Below are 14,248 nucleotides of genomic sequence, written 5' to 3'. Positions count from 1 at the left end.
TCGTGCAATTTTTCCAGTGACCTAAGGCCTGTCTACGTGAAAGCCACTTTCTGTCGGTGTTGCGCTAAAACCAACACCACCACGAGGTAGATCACCCTCCGACGACCAACCTCTGAAAATTTATCCGGCAGAAAAGCTGCCACGCGCCGGCAACAACAACTTTTTCGGCGAGGGTTCCGTCCACTTTCCGGCCATTTTTTCGCGAAACTTCTTCAGGACAGTCTGCTCTCCTCACAATTTCGAGCTTACCCATCTAATTCAAATCAAATTCCAACCACTTTTATATTTTTCCGGCGTGAACAGTGACCTTTCCGGCTATTTTTTGAAAATATTTCTTCAGGACAGCTTGCTCGCAAGGGAATTCCGAGTCTATCCATCCTGGTTACGACAAATTCCGACAACTTTACAATTTCCGGTGAGCTACAGTATTTTTCGATATGAACAGTGTTCCGACGTAAAATAGTTTTCTGTTTTCTGCTGTAAACAGTGTTTTCCCAGCTATTTCTTCAGTTTTCCCACAGGAGTTACTTATTTCCACTATTTCAAGTTAACCCTACTACTACAAATTATAACGACACGGAAACCGATACTTTGAATAGTCGGATGGTTTCTTTAAGAGATTATATTGAGTTCCTTCAGTACAAAGCATGTAAGCAGACATCTCCTGAGATAACTTCTGTTGTTCAAACAGGTAATAGCGTGACTTGTTTCTCCCAATCTTCATCCTCTGAGTTTTGGGTCATTGATTCAGGTGCATCAGATCATATTTCTGGTAACAAATCTCTTTTCACTACTATTTCGTATTCTCAATCTCTTCCAAGTGTCACAATGGCCAATGAGTCTCAAACCATGGCAACTGAAATAGGTCAAGCAAGCCCACTTCCTTCCTTACTTTTAGATTCAGTCTTTTATGTTCCCAATAGTCCTTTTAATCTCATAGTTGTTAGTCGCTTAGCCAAATCACTTAAATGTGCTGTTTTATTTCTTGACGATCATGTTTTTATACAGGAATGCAGTACAGGGCGGATCATTGGTACCGGGCGTGAATCAAACGGACTTTATTACCTTATCCTTGCTAAATCACATGGACTCACATCTTGTCTTCCTTCAACAACTTGTCCTGTTACTGATTCACCAGATTTATTACATAAACGGTAAGGACATCCCAGTTTGTCAAAACTTCAGAAAACAGTATCTGGTTTATCTCACTTGTCAGCTCTAGAGTGTGAGTCATGATGTTTGGGATCCTAGTCGGGTCAGTTTCACCTTGGGATTCTGCTACTTTGTCAGTTTCATTGATGATTATTCTAGGTGCACTTGGATATTTTTGATAAAAAAATCGATCTGAGCTATTTTCTATTTTCCAGACCTTCCACGCTGAAATTCAAAATCAATTTGGGATTTCTATTCGCACATTTCGTAGTGATAATGCCCGAGAGTATTTGTCTTCCCCATTTCAGCAGTTTATGAAATCTCATGGGATTATTGATCAAACATCTTGTCCGTACACATCTCAACAAAATGGGGTAGCTGAAAGAAAGAATAGACATTTTATTGAAACTGCTCGTACCCTACTCATACAATCTCATGCTCCGTTGCGTTTTTGGGGTGATGCAGTTCTTACATCTTGCTATCTTATTAATCGTATATCATCTTCAGCTATCCATAACCAAGTTCCATTCTCTATCATGTTTCCCCACTTACCTTTGTTCTCTCTTCCACCCCGTATCTTTGAAAGCACTTGTTTTATCCATAACCTTACTCCAGGAACAGATAAGTTAGCTCCTTGTGCTCTTAAGTGCGTATTTCTGGGTTACTCGAGAACACAAAAGGGGTATCGATGCTACTCTCCTGACCTCCAGCGGTACCTTATGTCCGTAGATGTTACTTTCTTTAAAACCCAATCATACTTCACAGGTTTAGGTCATCATTTAGATATTTCTGAGATACTACCAATTTCATCTTTTGGAGATTCAGTTACTATCTCCCATTACTATTCGAGGATCGAGGCCACCAGCAGATTGTTGGGTACACAAATGTTGATTGGGCAGGACCACCTTTTGATAGATGTTCTACGTCTGGATATTGTGTTCTAGTAGGAGGTAATTTTGTCTCGTGGAAGAGCAAGAAACAGAATGTAGTTGCTCGATCTAGCGCCGAAGCCGAATATCGGGCCATGGCTATGGCAACGTGTGAGTTAGTTTGGGTTAAGCAGTTGCTCAAGGAGTTAAAGTTCGAAGAAATCAACAAGATGGAACTGGTGTGTGAAAACCAAGTTGCTCTTCATATTGCGTCAAATCCGGTGTTCCATGAGAGGACTAAACACATTGAGATCGACTGTCACTTTGTCAGAGAAAAAAATACTTTCAGGAGATATTGTTACAAAGATTGTAGAGTCGAATGATCAACTAGCAGATTTTCACTAAGTCTCTTACTAGTTCTCGTATTAGTTACATGTGCAACAAGCTCGATACATATGATGTGTATGCACTGTCTTGAGGGGAAGTATTAGTTATGTGTAGTCCCACATTGGAATGGGTGTAATATGTACTTTGTAGACTATAGCTATAAATAGGACCTCTTGTGTTATATTGAGAATCTAATATCAATAATATTTTTTCTCTCGTGATTTCTCACATTTATTTTGCATTGCGATGCTAGTGTGTATATAGTATGAAAGCAAGAGGAGAAAATCAAACTTCAACTCAAACCGTAGTAGCCATCAAAGTGTTGGCCATCTAAATCTGCTTCTTCTTTCAAGTGAGGGAGTAATTTTGAAAATCAGCTTTAGTTATGATCTGACTTCAACTTCTCTCATAAACTCACTTATTGCACTGATCACAGGGAGAGGATTCTCAATATGTGCAGCATGACCAGAATATGGAATTTCAACTATTTCCGGAACGTTTGTGGTGTCCGTGCTCTGGCACATTGTGTCCCGCATATTTTGAGCGATCCTTCTAAACTTAGCATCTTTCTCTCCAACAATGAACTGAAGAGGTACTCTGCAGCTCTTCAGATCTTTCCATAATGGCCTGTTATACATGAAGATGACAATTAGAAAGCGGAACTAGGGAAAGGAAAAAGAATTAGAAGGAAGATGCATCAACCTGTTTTGGTATATAAGGGTAACAGATGAAGAAGTAACTCAGGTTACTGAACTACAATTATTGACTAGCTAAAGGATCACATCATAACATGCCCTCAACCAGAGAGCTACTTAGAATAGCAAAATATCTAAATGGCTTGAAAAATTCAAAATCTAAAGATGCCAAGTGTCTCTAAAGTTTTGATGCCAACTCGGAGAAATATGAACATTTCAATCAAATTGATTAGAACAGACAGGGAAAAAAGAAAAATAAAGTAAATTTAAAGCGACTGCCTTATCTATGGATTCCCAGCACTTCCTATTCCTTATGAAAAATTCTAGCAGAAGTAAATCACTTCTCATAAAACAGCAAACTTTGCACTTTTCCCGACTGGAGAAGCTTTGACCAATAACTAAGAACCATATAAACATGCTATTTCTACCGGATGCTCAACTACTAAAAGTAGCTGAAGAGCTGCTAATGTTTAGCACTTCAGGCCCTTAGCTCTTCATCTTTTAAAGAAGAAAGAAAATATGAGAATTCTAAGGTCGCATCATGGTTAAAAGCAGGGACTAACACTACTGAGTGCTTGAGCACCCATTGTTTCCGTTCTTGACAGTATATATTTGTATAGGAAATTAGTAATCTGATAACAAATAGATCGTGTGAGCACCCAATCTCCAAAATTGCTCAACGGTGCATTGGTTTGGATGGCAGGTGCAAGACGCTGCAAAGCTCTACAACGCAAGACCAATCTTGAAAATGAAATTTTTTTCCTTTCTATTCTATTTATTAGTTTTTCCTTTTTGAACTTTCTGTTTTCCTTTTTAACTTCTTCCTTGCTGAACCTCATATTCCCTATAATAGAACATGACTATTCTTCCATTCTTTTTTCTTGTTTGCGTTTTCTTTCCCTTTTATTTTTCCTTTCCCACCCGACCCAACTGCCCCAAAACATAACACAACTCCTCTCCTTTCACAACTACTTCAGGAATTCGTCGTCTTCTTCTCCCTCTTGATAGTAAGCAGTTGTTTAGAAGCTCGGCGCAAAGCAGTGGAGCACCCATGATCATAAAATCCTGGGTTCATCATTGTTTAAAAGGATAAAGAAGCAAATCTACAAAACAAATTGAAAAGACCAAAGATTTCTCATTAACTTACGGCTGTCTCCCAACACTCAGATCTGATAACACTCTCCCGAGAGTCTTTAAATCACAATGCTGCAATCGGCTCGCAAGTGTTTTAGTGAAATGTGGATGAGTTCTTAAACTGCAGGATATAAACATATTTAACATGTTAGCAATTGGTATTGCAAAAACATCTCATGCAGCGATGAGCAAGAGAAGATGCAAACTCCTATGAAGAGAATCTCATCAAATACCTATTCCATAGATCTCCAGAATACCAAACATCTAAAAAAGGCTCAAGGCCAGAAGAATCAAGAAAGCAGGCTGCAAAATCATCCTTGGCCCTACGGACTTTTCTTGCCTCTTCTTCTATCAATCCCGGACTTCCAGATATTATAACAGCTCCAGCAACCTTCTATCAAGCAAATTGCACAATTATATTAACTGAGAAATTTTTTTGCACATACCATAGAAAATAATTTTTATAGTATACCTTGTCATTGTATTTTAGAGCCATGTAGAGTGAAATCCTTGCTCCCATAGAATATCCAACAAGAATAACTTTTTGACACTGTAGACTGTCAAACAACTGCTGCAATATATTTGCAAAGGCCATAATTGACAACCTTGGTTCCTCTGAACCATAATCCTGGCCGAGCAACTTTGATCTTCCATGTCCAGGTAGGTCCACTGCAATGCATCTAGCTGAGCCTGATATAGCCTTCATAATAGAGATCCAATCCCCTCCAGTTCCAAGGAAGCCATGAAGAAACACTACTACATTACTCTGCATCGCTCAGATTATGCATAAAAGTATATTATTTGGTACTTCAAGTTTACAAGATGGGAAATAGAAAAATTCACCATGTTAAATGACTAGAGTACTTTACAACCATAATTGCTAGAAGTAAACTTGTAGTATATGCAACCAAGCAGGAAAAATAAGATAACACCTGGTACCCCGTTGTCAAACTTTTTTCTTTTTCCCAAAGCTAGGTTCAGCATATTGGATTGCAGGAAACTTCTTCAACTAGCTATTAGCAATACCAGAATACATAAATTTGACTACTTACATCATCGTTCTTTCCAATCTCTTGCACGTTAAGGCAGACAGAGGTGCCTTCAAGATCAGCCACAAATTCATATGTATGAACTTCTCTGAAAGTACAATCGTGAACAACTGCATTTTGGTTGAATTGAAAATGCTGCAGGAGCTGTCCAGCATCAGTAACAGATGCCTCTACAGCACCATTGCAAGGATTACAGCCAATCACTAAAGGCTTTCTGCTAACATCTTCCCTAAGCCATTGATAAGTTCCAAGACCGTGGGCTGTGCAAGAGTTCTCTTCCTTGTTAAGCATTCTATTTGTATCTAACTTCAGCAGGTCAACATACCGTGAGAACTGAACCAGAGCTGACAAACCCAAGGAACTTTCAAATGTGGCACTGATAACAGCCATCTTTCCCTGCTGGTGGGCCCATCGTGCAAGCAATGCTGCATTTTCAAAACCCCCAACAACGCTTGGTTTGATAACCTGACATAATTCCGAAACTGCTTTTATTTGTAGTAACTAAGCAAAATCCAATTAACCTAGTTACAGTAACTGCAAAGCCTACTTTAATCAAGATCCCAATTTTGACAACAATTGGACTTTGCCTTTGAAACTTCTGCAGATGCCGCAATCGGGAAGTTCAATCCGTTATTGTCAGTTTTCACGCCAAACGATGATCTCTTTTAAATCGTAGATAGTGGATACAAGAGTAGGTATATAAGACAAAGTAGAGGATTCACTTCATTAAAAAGTAGATCGATTTTTTTTCATTCGTGAAGAGGTGCATAACTTGCCCAGATCTTCTTCCATATTGGTATGGAACCATAGTATCGTTGGGGTAGATACACAAATCACCTTAAATCAAAGAAGCCGAGTTGGTGGGTTGGTCCGGGTGAAGAGAAAAAAAAAACGAATTGAACTAAAAATCTTTTCTGGAGATATCCATTTTCTTGGAGAGACAGATAAGATATCCCGACATACCGGCGTTTTGATACCACCAGGAACAGGAAAAAGAAATTTCAAGGAATCCCAAAAAGTGAAAATTTGGATCTGACTGTAGCTGTAGTCATGATTCTTATTTGTGATTTTTGTGTGGGGGTGGGGGCACCCTGCTTTCTGCCCTGTGCAAGTAAATGGGTTACAAAAAACTTGGAAGATTCACCTCATAGATTACTTTGCACCAACAAGATCGAAGTTTTGATGCAGATAATTATAAGATGGACTCATATATATATACAAATCTATTAGGGAAGACTTCCTTTTTCTAATAAGTATCTAATAGGGAAGAATTCCGTTATTTTTTTAAGGGGAGCCTTGGCATAACTGGTAAAATTGCAGCCATGTGATCAAGAGGTCACGGGTTCGAGCCGTGGAAACAGCCTCTTGCAGAAATGCACGATAAGGCTGCGTACAATAGACTCTTGTGGTCCGGCCTTTCTCCGGACCCCGCGCATAGCGGGAGCTTAGCACCGGGCTGCTCTTTTTTTTTTTTTAATCTAATAGGGAAGGATTCTAAATATAATACCTATGTGCAACAATTAAAAACATGCCACATTCTATATAATGATAGACCATAATACTTTGTAGACTTACAAAAGCAACTATCATTGGGTGAGTGTACTTTGAGAGCACTTTAAGGTGATTTTTTCTAATACTGTTGATAGTTTCATCTAGAGCTACTGATAAGCCAGTCTCCTCGCAGAACTTGATTATATCATCTTCATCATTAACAGGCTCCTGTAATAACCAAAACTTAATATAAGTATCTAGTATTATAGGAACTGAGAACTAATGTCAAAGAGATGAATACCTAACATTTAGGCAAACTATGTTGCCGAATTGTTAAACAGTAAAACAATGGCCAAGGGACAGAACACAAGCAATTTGCTCTTTTCCTAAACTATCATACCCTGAAATTAGGTATCCACTAAAATTGAACTTTTTGCAACTTAAAAATTAGAATGCTGCCTCTTAGTTACGGTAATTTAACTCCTCAGGATGTTACTTCTTGAACTTCTTTACAAGTCATGTCTCATTATTACTTTTTGCAACTATAATAATTTTAATTTTATATTCAAGACTAAAATCTCTTATTATACCTCTTCATTAGTGTAACATAGTAACTCTAAGTGATCACTTTATTGCTCTATTTGCATGGTGTAAAAACATAAAGTTCATAAAATTTGAGTGTTTTGATATGCAAGAAAAGCAACATATTTTGATGTAAGGACCACTATATGTTAGAGAATTTTGGCACGATATTAGTTTGAGTCCACAACATCAAAGGAAGGAAAGATCAATGGCTTCTGAAGAAGTACAGACGGGCAAAATTCGTATGATCTTTACTCTCTCCATCTTGAAAGTGTTCTTTGTGGTTCTGACCCTACTTAGATAAATAGGCATTACGTTCCTCAGCCGCTGGGGAAATTATGACTAGATTACAAACAATTAATAAGTGTTTTGGTGCATTACCTCAATATACTGCAGGCCACTATCTTTTACAGAAAGGCCAAATTTAACAGCTTCATCATAGTTCCAACTTCGATTTGCATCAGCACGCAGTTCAATCTCCCAACCAACTTTCTTCCTTATCTCCTTTATAATTGCAATGTCCACGGTGGGATCTGCTTGGCGTGCTACCTGCATGGAAGAAAAGTAGTTTTTAAACCTTTTCACAAATTGGAAGCATAAAGCTTTCTCTGAAAGTTATAATTACTATGAAGCTCCAGGTTTTGTAAATGATATACCAACCTTTAGCTTTATAGCAGTAAATCCTTCTTTGACAAGTGTTGTTGCAACAAGAGCCATTTCATTAGGACCACCATTAGACTCAAGAAGTGCACAAACTTTGACATCTAAAGACCTCCCAGTTGATTCTTCTGTTTGTTGACAGAGTACATTCAACAGACTTGAACCTTCTCTAGCTGCAATAGCATTGAGTACAGCCATCTCCAGGCCAAATCTCACACTTGGGAAGATTGAACTGGGCTAGAAATGAAGTGAAAACATAATTCACAAATAGTAAATTTGGAGATATACGGTGAGTAATATTTTATATCAACCTTATCAGCTGTAGCATTTCTAGTCATATCTACTACTATCCCTCAAAATAAAGATGCATCAACCTACCTGGATACCTAAGCTGTGCCACAACCAACGAGAAAATGAACCCTTCAGCAAAGGAAGGAAATGTTCTATAGTAACTCCTTCTACAACATGAATAAGGAACTGAAGCTGCTCTTCCACATCAAGTAGGTTTTCTTTGTGGATCTCAAGAGGTGCAACCTGTTTAAATATAGTAGATGATAACCACGAAATTTTTAGCTTTTCAGAGTTCTGTCTAGGAATTGGAGAGAGGAAGGCAAAGGGAGCAAGAGAGGGAGAGGGAGGGACAAAGCAATACATTGTCAATAACTTAAATGCATATTCTTGGATATTTGGTATATCAAGAAATTCCGGGTTACAAGTTGAAAATTGTATATGGTTTTCAATTTCTCACAAGTGAAAAAAGTACAACAAACAGCAAAATGCCATGCTTTAGTAAGTTTCAACTGAGAAACAGACTAAGTTGCCTACTACTTTAGATAAGAATCTTCAATCAATGTTTCTGGAGCAATATACAAGGAAAAGCTCATAAATTTAACATATCAGATTCTGTTAATTTTACCATATTTCACTCTCTCCTGACCTTAATTATGTATGGCAGATGAGTTGCCGATTAATGACTCACGAATTATGCCTGTTCTGATTAAATCATGTATTATTTGCATCTGTCTACAAAAGGAATGATCAACTGAGCCTTCAACTACAGAACAGCTGCACCGTCTAGCAAATATTCTTCTGTATCAATTGGAGTATCATAGTATGAAAAAGAAAAACTATCCTCAAGGAATGAAAGCAAGCATTAGCAGTCACCTTCAGCTAAATATATCTCACTTCATCGTGTCCTGTTGCAAGATGACCGGCTCTCACAGTTTTAGAGCAGCTAATTTATGACATGCTCAAGACATTGTTATTGACTTTGGATTGCATGAACCCCTGCTCTACGGTAAAAGCTGATCTAACTTCTATTAATTTGCATGTATGATATCAAAGGATTATTAGATAATAAGACTAATGATACTTATGATTTCATCAAAAAAGACTAATGATACTTATGAGATTACAATGCATCCAATATCTCTTGTAGAATCCCATCATGAGAAATTAATATTTAGAGGTCAAATTTTCCATGACCAACTTCATTAGATTGACACAAATCAATCATCCGTATGCAATGATAAATTCATATGCAAAGAAACAGTAAGATGATTTTACAATCCCCGACGGAAAAGCGTTCACTTAACAACAACGCAGGGAGAATTGAAAATAAGGACTTTGTCATCACCAACAACAATTCAAGGTTTCAACCTCAATTTTATACCATATATATCATGAGGTTTTACATTTAGTTATATGCACTCTAAGCAGGTATGTCCCTATCACAAAACCAAGCCAATGACTTATTGTCCCCTTTGGCCAACCCTCACATATTTGTCCCTTGGGCTACACCATCACCAAGTCTAATAGCGCAGGTACCATGTGAACTTGTGTTCTATCTTATATAGACATTTTTCTCTCCCTTTCAGATGTGGGGTTTGCCTAAGTTGTCATGGGTAGCCCTACTTAGGAAGCTCGTCAGCCTATATGTCTGCCAGTCCTTCTGGACAAGCCCTTATCAGCACGTCCTTTGTCAGAAGGCGTCACATATACCCCCTTTAGGAACTTAGCGTCCTCGCTGAGGTTTGCCGCACCATCATACAGGAGTCCGACTCTAATATTTTATGCATCATAGCCAAGCCCATGGCACGTATATTCTCTTTGGCCTAGCAGAGCTCACAGATTTGTCCCTTGGGCTATGCCATCATTGAGTCCAAAAGTGCATGTACCATGTGAACTCCTGCTCTTTATATAACACTTTATTTTTCTCTCCCTTTTTGATGTGGGATTTGCCTATGATATGTGCAAGCCTTCTTCAGAAGCTTGCCGGTCATTCTTCTTGACCCGCCCTCAACAAGCTGCCCTCCATTAGGGGCATCACAATCACATAGATTCAGCTATATTATGTTTCTGATATGGGTGCAGTACAGGTACTTGCTTTTATTTCAATTTATTTTATTTGTTGCTAATGTTTTTAGTGTATTTAGGAGCTCCACTCAAAGTACTCATACATAATCAATATTGCTCTGTCAAAGCAAATAAAGTATCCATGTATCATAGCTAATCACTATATATGAATTTCTTTTTAAAACAAATGCTAGAACCATGCATCAAACAGCTGCTTCGTTGTTGGATTCTCTACCAAACATGTGCAGCCTCCCCAAGGAGGGTAAGTATCAAGAAATGGTGGTGAATTACCTCTCCATAACCAGTATTACCATCTTCAAGAAACAAACTTATTATGAAGCCTTCTCGGTGGTAGGTGGATATGTGACTTGCAGATGATGAAGTAGGAGGAGAGGACAGCTGAATTCTACCAGAAAACAGTATGAAAAGTCATGTCAATTTTTCAGGACTCCAGATAGAACTCTCTGTGCAGTATATAAATGCTAACCTATATTTTGAGTACTGCATTTTACCAACTTTGCTGGGTATCAACCCATCATTCATGGAATTCAAAACATGAAGTTTCGAAAGGCTGTTGAAAGCATGATCCACACCTTGCTGTAAAAAATTTCTCAACATACTGAAAGAGGAAAATGTCTTACCTGAGAATGTTTCATTAGTCAAATTAAAAAGCCATTGGATTTCAACATGGCTACCTATGAAAGGCAGCATTGGCATCAATGGTGCTATCAACCTCTATGACAAAATCTTCCTTGTCCATTTGAGATGCTAACAGAGCATCTTGCAGTTCCATTTTACTCTGTACTTTCAAATGCTTCACACTGCAAACGAAGTATAACAAATTAAGATGGAACCAAGTTTAGCTAATAACTATGGGCAGTGACAAGGCAATATCAACTCAAAACGAATATTTGTATCAAACTATTCGAAGAAACTTGTCTCAGTGTATTAAGACTAATTTCCTACTAAAGAATTAACATTTAAGAGAATGCATTGATAACTTTGGGATACAAAATACACATAATTATGGGTGTGAGATACAATCCACATTATAGTATGAAATGATATAACATGGCACCCTAACATGCTAACTAACTCTGTCATAATTTTACTATTCTTCCCGGAAACTCTTCTAGCAGTACCATATTTATTTCCGCTGACCATTCTGGTGGCATCATGCCTTTTTCTGATGACCGTAGTAATCATTTCGGCAAAACAGAGCCTCTTTATGGTGATTGTTTAACGGCACGTCTCTTTTGGATGACCATTCTAGTGGCATAACACCTCTTTTCTGGCAGCACCTGACCACTTTTTTCAATGAGTGTTTCACCGGCACGCTATCTTTTCCAGCCATTCTTAGGCAGAAACTTTTCCTCAAGATGCCTGCCACTAGAACTTTCTCATCGATATTTTGGTGATAATAACATCTTCCATTACTTTTTCAAGTAACCATTCCCTTGACTATTTAGTTTATATGCTTCAAACAAATTCATTTGGTTTTGGCACTGTCAGTTTGAGCTGGCACGTTAGAATGTTATGTGTTAGTGTTATAATGTTAAAGTTAGAATATTAGAAGAGAAGTACTTAAGTTGGATATTGTCCCATATTAGACAAAAATCATGTGTATCATGTTTGACAACTATAAATAGGGGTGTCCAGTATACATCAACATCTTCTTTCAATTTCAATAATTAATTTGTCACAACCTGGAATTCATGCATCCATCTTTACAGATGTACTATCGGTATTATATATGACATTTTTAAATACAAATTTTACTACAAAATGTTTGTACTCCATGGCTAAGGTTTAGCCAGCATCATGAAGGACGGACATGAGGAATAAAAAAGTGAAACTGTTGTCAATCTATTAGGAGAGAAGTTCCATCAAAAGTGTCCTGCAATGCCATAGAAGCTGTGAACTTAACAGGTTATTATAGGGTTGCTGCTTCAGTAGGAAGTTTTCTCTGTGAAGAATTATTCATATAAACATCTCAAGTCCATTGATTTGTAAATAAGAAAAGAAAAAAGTATCATAAGAAGGGGCAGATATCTTGATGCAACACTATTTTCAATGCTAGAAGCTTTAGAGCTGCATGCTTTCATTAAGCTTCCTCACACCCTAAGACACGTATTGGTTAGGGAAATCAAGTTGAAGTGGAGCAATAGGCTCCTCGTCACCCTTGAAAGGGGAATTGTGGCAGATATTTCAAAAGCAATGGATAATGGGGAAAGATATTATAGATATATTGATGCTCTAGAAGATAAAAATGGTAGGTCCCAAAATCCCAGTAGGAGAGAAGGGGAGTAGTTTGAGTGAATCATTTAAATAAATGTGCTTAAGAAAGTTGAGTTACACACATGCCATACTCAAGAATGAAGCACTGGAAGGCATAAGGTTGGAACACCAAGATGGGACAACATACGCTGTGGAAGAGTAGTAACCACGGAAGATAGTAAGGAGAAAAGATTATTGTACAGGGAAAGACATGTCAAGGGTGTTTGTACATGTTGTCCACGATATTCTGGCACATTGTCTGATACCTCATAGGATAACTGGTATGCTTATCAGGAACGGATAGGTCAATGCTGGCAGCAGCAGTGAAAAAGTACAGGAAAGAAATGCAAACAGTATTACAATGGTAAATCATAAATTATCAGCAATGTACACAAATGCAAACATAAAAATAAAAATGCAGACACATCCTTTAAACATCTGACATTTCTTACCCATGTGCAATGCATAGGTTGTGAATTGAAACATCATGAGATGTGTAGAAATACTGGTCTAAAATGCTTCTTGCAGTCATATTTGCAAGAGGAAGAAGACTGAATATGGCGCCACCATGGTTGTTAACGACAACTATAGTCATGGGCTTCCGCAACATCCTTCAAACATGAAAATATTTGTATCATTTGGTGAATAGAACTTTATGTAATTTTCCATTCATAAAAAAGCAGACAGGATCTTTAACTTGATAACTTATCATCTGAATCATATGTTGTAATCGAAGTCAAAACCATATATAGCCCATCCGTCTACCCTGTGAAAAGTTCAAGCTTTATCTCATAGGATCTGTACTAGGACCAAAATTATCGAGTACCTACCGTAAAAAGCATTTGTTAAGAATGAATAGAGCAAAGTTATAAGTCATGAATACAGTATTTAAGGAGCACACATAAGTGGCAGGAAGTTGGGATTAAACTAACTATCCCAACAAGAATTCCAGCTAAGATATTGAAGAGCCAATCACTTTGAACTGTATTTTATAGGCAGGAACCCAACTACGAGGCAGAGGAGCAAAAACACAACAAATATGAAAGCAAAAAGTTATTTCAGCAGCAACAACATATCCAGTGTATTCCAACAAATGGGGAGGGCAAGTGGGAGGAGGGTAGTATGTATGCAGACCTTATCCCTACCTTGTGAAGGTAGATAGGTTGTTTCTGGTAGACCCTCGACTCAATAAAAGTAAAATCACAGAAGTTATGACAAAGAACTACGGAAAGAGAAGCAGTAACAACCACCAGCAAAATAATATAACCGAAGCAAAAGAAACATCAGATAGTAATAGAGATCTAAAAATAGGGAATACGAGGATAACACTAGTACTACAACTATTGAAAAGAAGTACAGGTTTGAAAAAAGAATACGCTCGACTACTTACTAACCTACTACCTTAATCCTCGACCTCCACATCCTCCTATCTAGGGTCATGTACTCGATAAGCTAAAAATGTGTCATGTCCTACCTGATCACCTCTTCCCAATACTTCAGCCTACCTCTACCTCTCCTTGGACCCGTCATAGACAACCTCTCACACCCCTTGGGATATCCGCGCATCTCCTCTTCACATGCCCGAAACATCTCACCC

At 38.0% G+C, this 14,248-nt stretch overlaps 1 protein-coding gene across 7 annotated transcripts in view; it reads right to left on the bottom strand.

Annotated features, from left to right (window-relative positions):
- Positions 1–2,265: 2,265 nt before the first annotated feature.
- The window catches only part of LOC104112285 (protein PHYLLO, chloroplastic), a 29,766-nt gene continuing 17,783 nt past the window's right edge, over positions 2,266–14,248 (bottom strand). For 4 of the 7 annotated variants that reach the window (XM_009622159.4, XM_018776365.3, XM_018776364.3 and 1 more), the window contains 13 exons: positions 13,104–13,262; positions 11,070–11,195; positions 10,862–10,993; positions 10,666–10,780; positions 8,398–8,553; positions 8,020–8,256; positions 7,741–7,908; positions 6,862–7,005; positions 5,290–5,751; positions 4,710–5,003; positions 4,471–4,631; positions 4,251–4,358; positions 2,266–3,035 (listed from right to left, as the gene is read on the bottom strand). In XM_009622159.4, the coding sequence (XP_009620454.1) occupies positions 2,792–3,035; positions 4,251–4,358; positions 4,471–4,631; positions 4,710–5,003; positions 5,290–5,751; positions 6,862–7,005; positions 7,741–7,908; positions 8,020–8,256; positions 8,398–8,553; positions 10,666–10,780; positions 10,862–10,993; positions 11,070–11,195; positions 13,104–13,262 (2,506 nt within the window). In that variant the 3' untranslated portion in view covers positions 2,266–2,791. The remainder of the gene's footprint in view (positions 3,036–4,250; positions 4,359–4,470; positions 4,632–4,709; positions 5,004–5,289; positions 5,752–6,861; positions 7,006–7,740; positions 7,909–8,019; positions 8,257–8,397; positions 8,554–10,665; positions 10,781–10,861; positions 10,994–11,069; positions 11,196–13,103; positions 13,263–14,248) is intronic. The other 3 variants (XM_009622160.4, XM_018776362.3, XM_018776368.3) reach the window with 3 other exon arrangements.

This window comes from Nicotiana tomentosiformis, chromosome 4, assembly GCF_000390325.3.
Source record: "Nicotiana tomentosiformis chromosome 4, ASM39032v3, whole genome shotgun sequence".
In the NCBI taxonomy this organism is placed as follows: domain Eukaryota; kingdom Viridiplantae; phylum Streptophyta; class Magnoliopsida; order Solanales; family Solanaceae; genus Nicotiana; species Nicotiana tomentosiformis.
The sequence above is the reverse complement of the archived record's forward strand: the minus strand, read 5'-3'. Positions and strand labels throughout refer to the sequence as shown.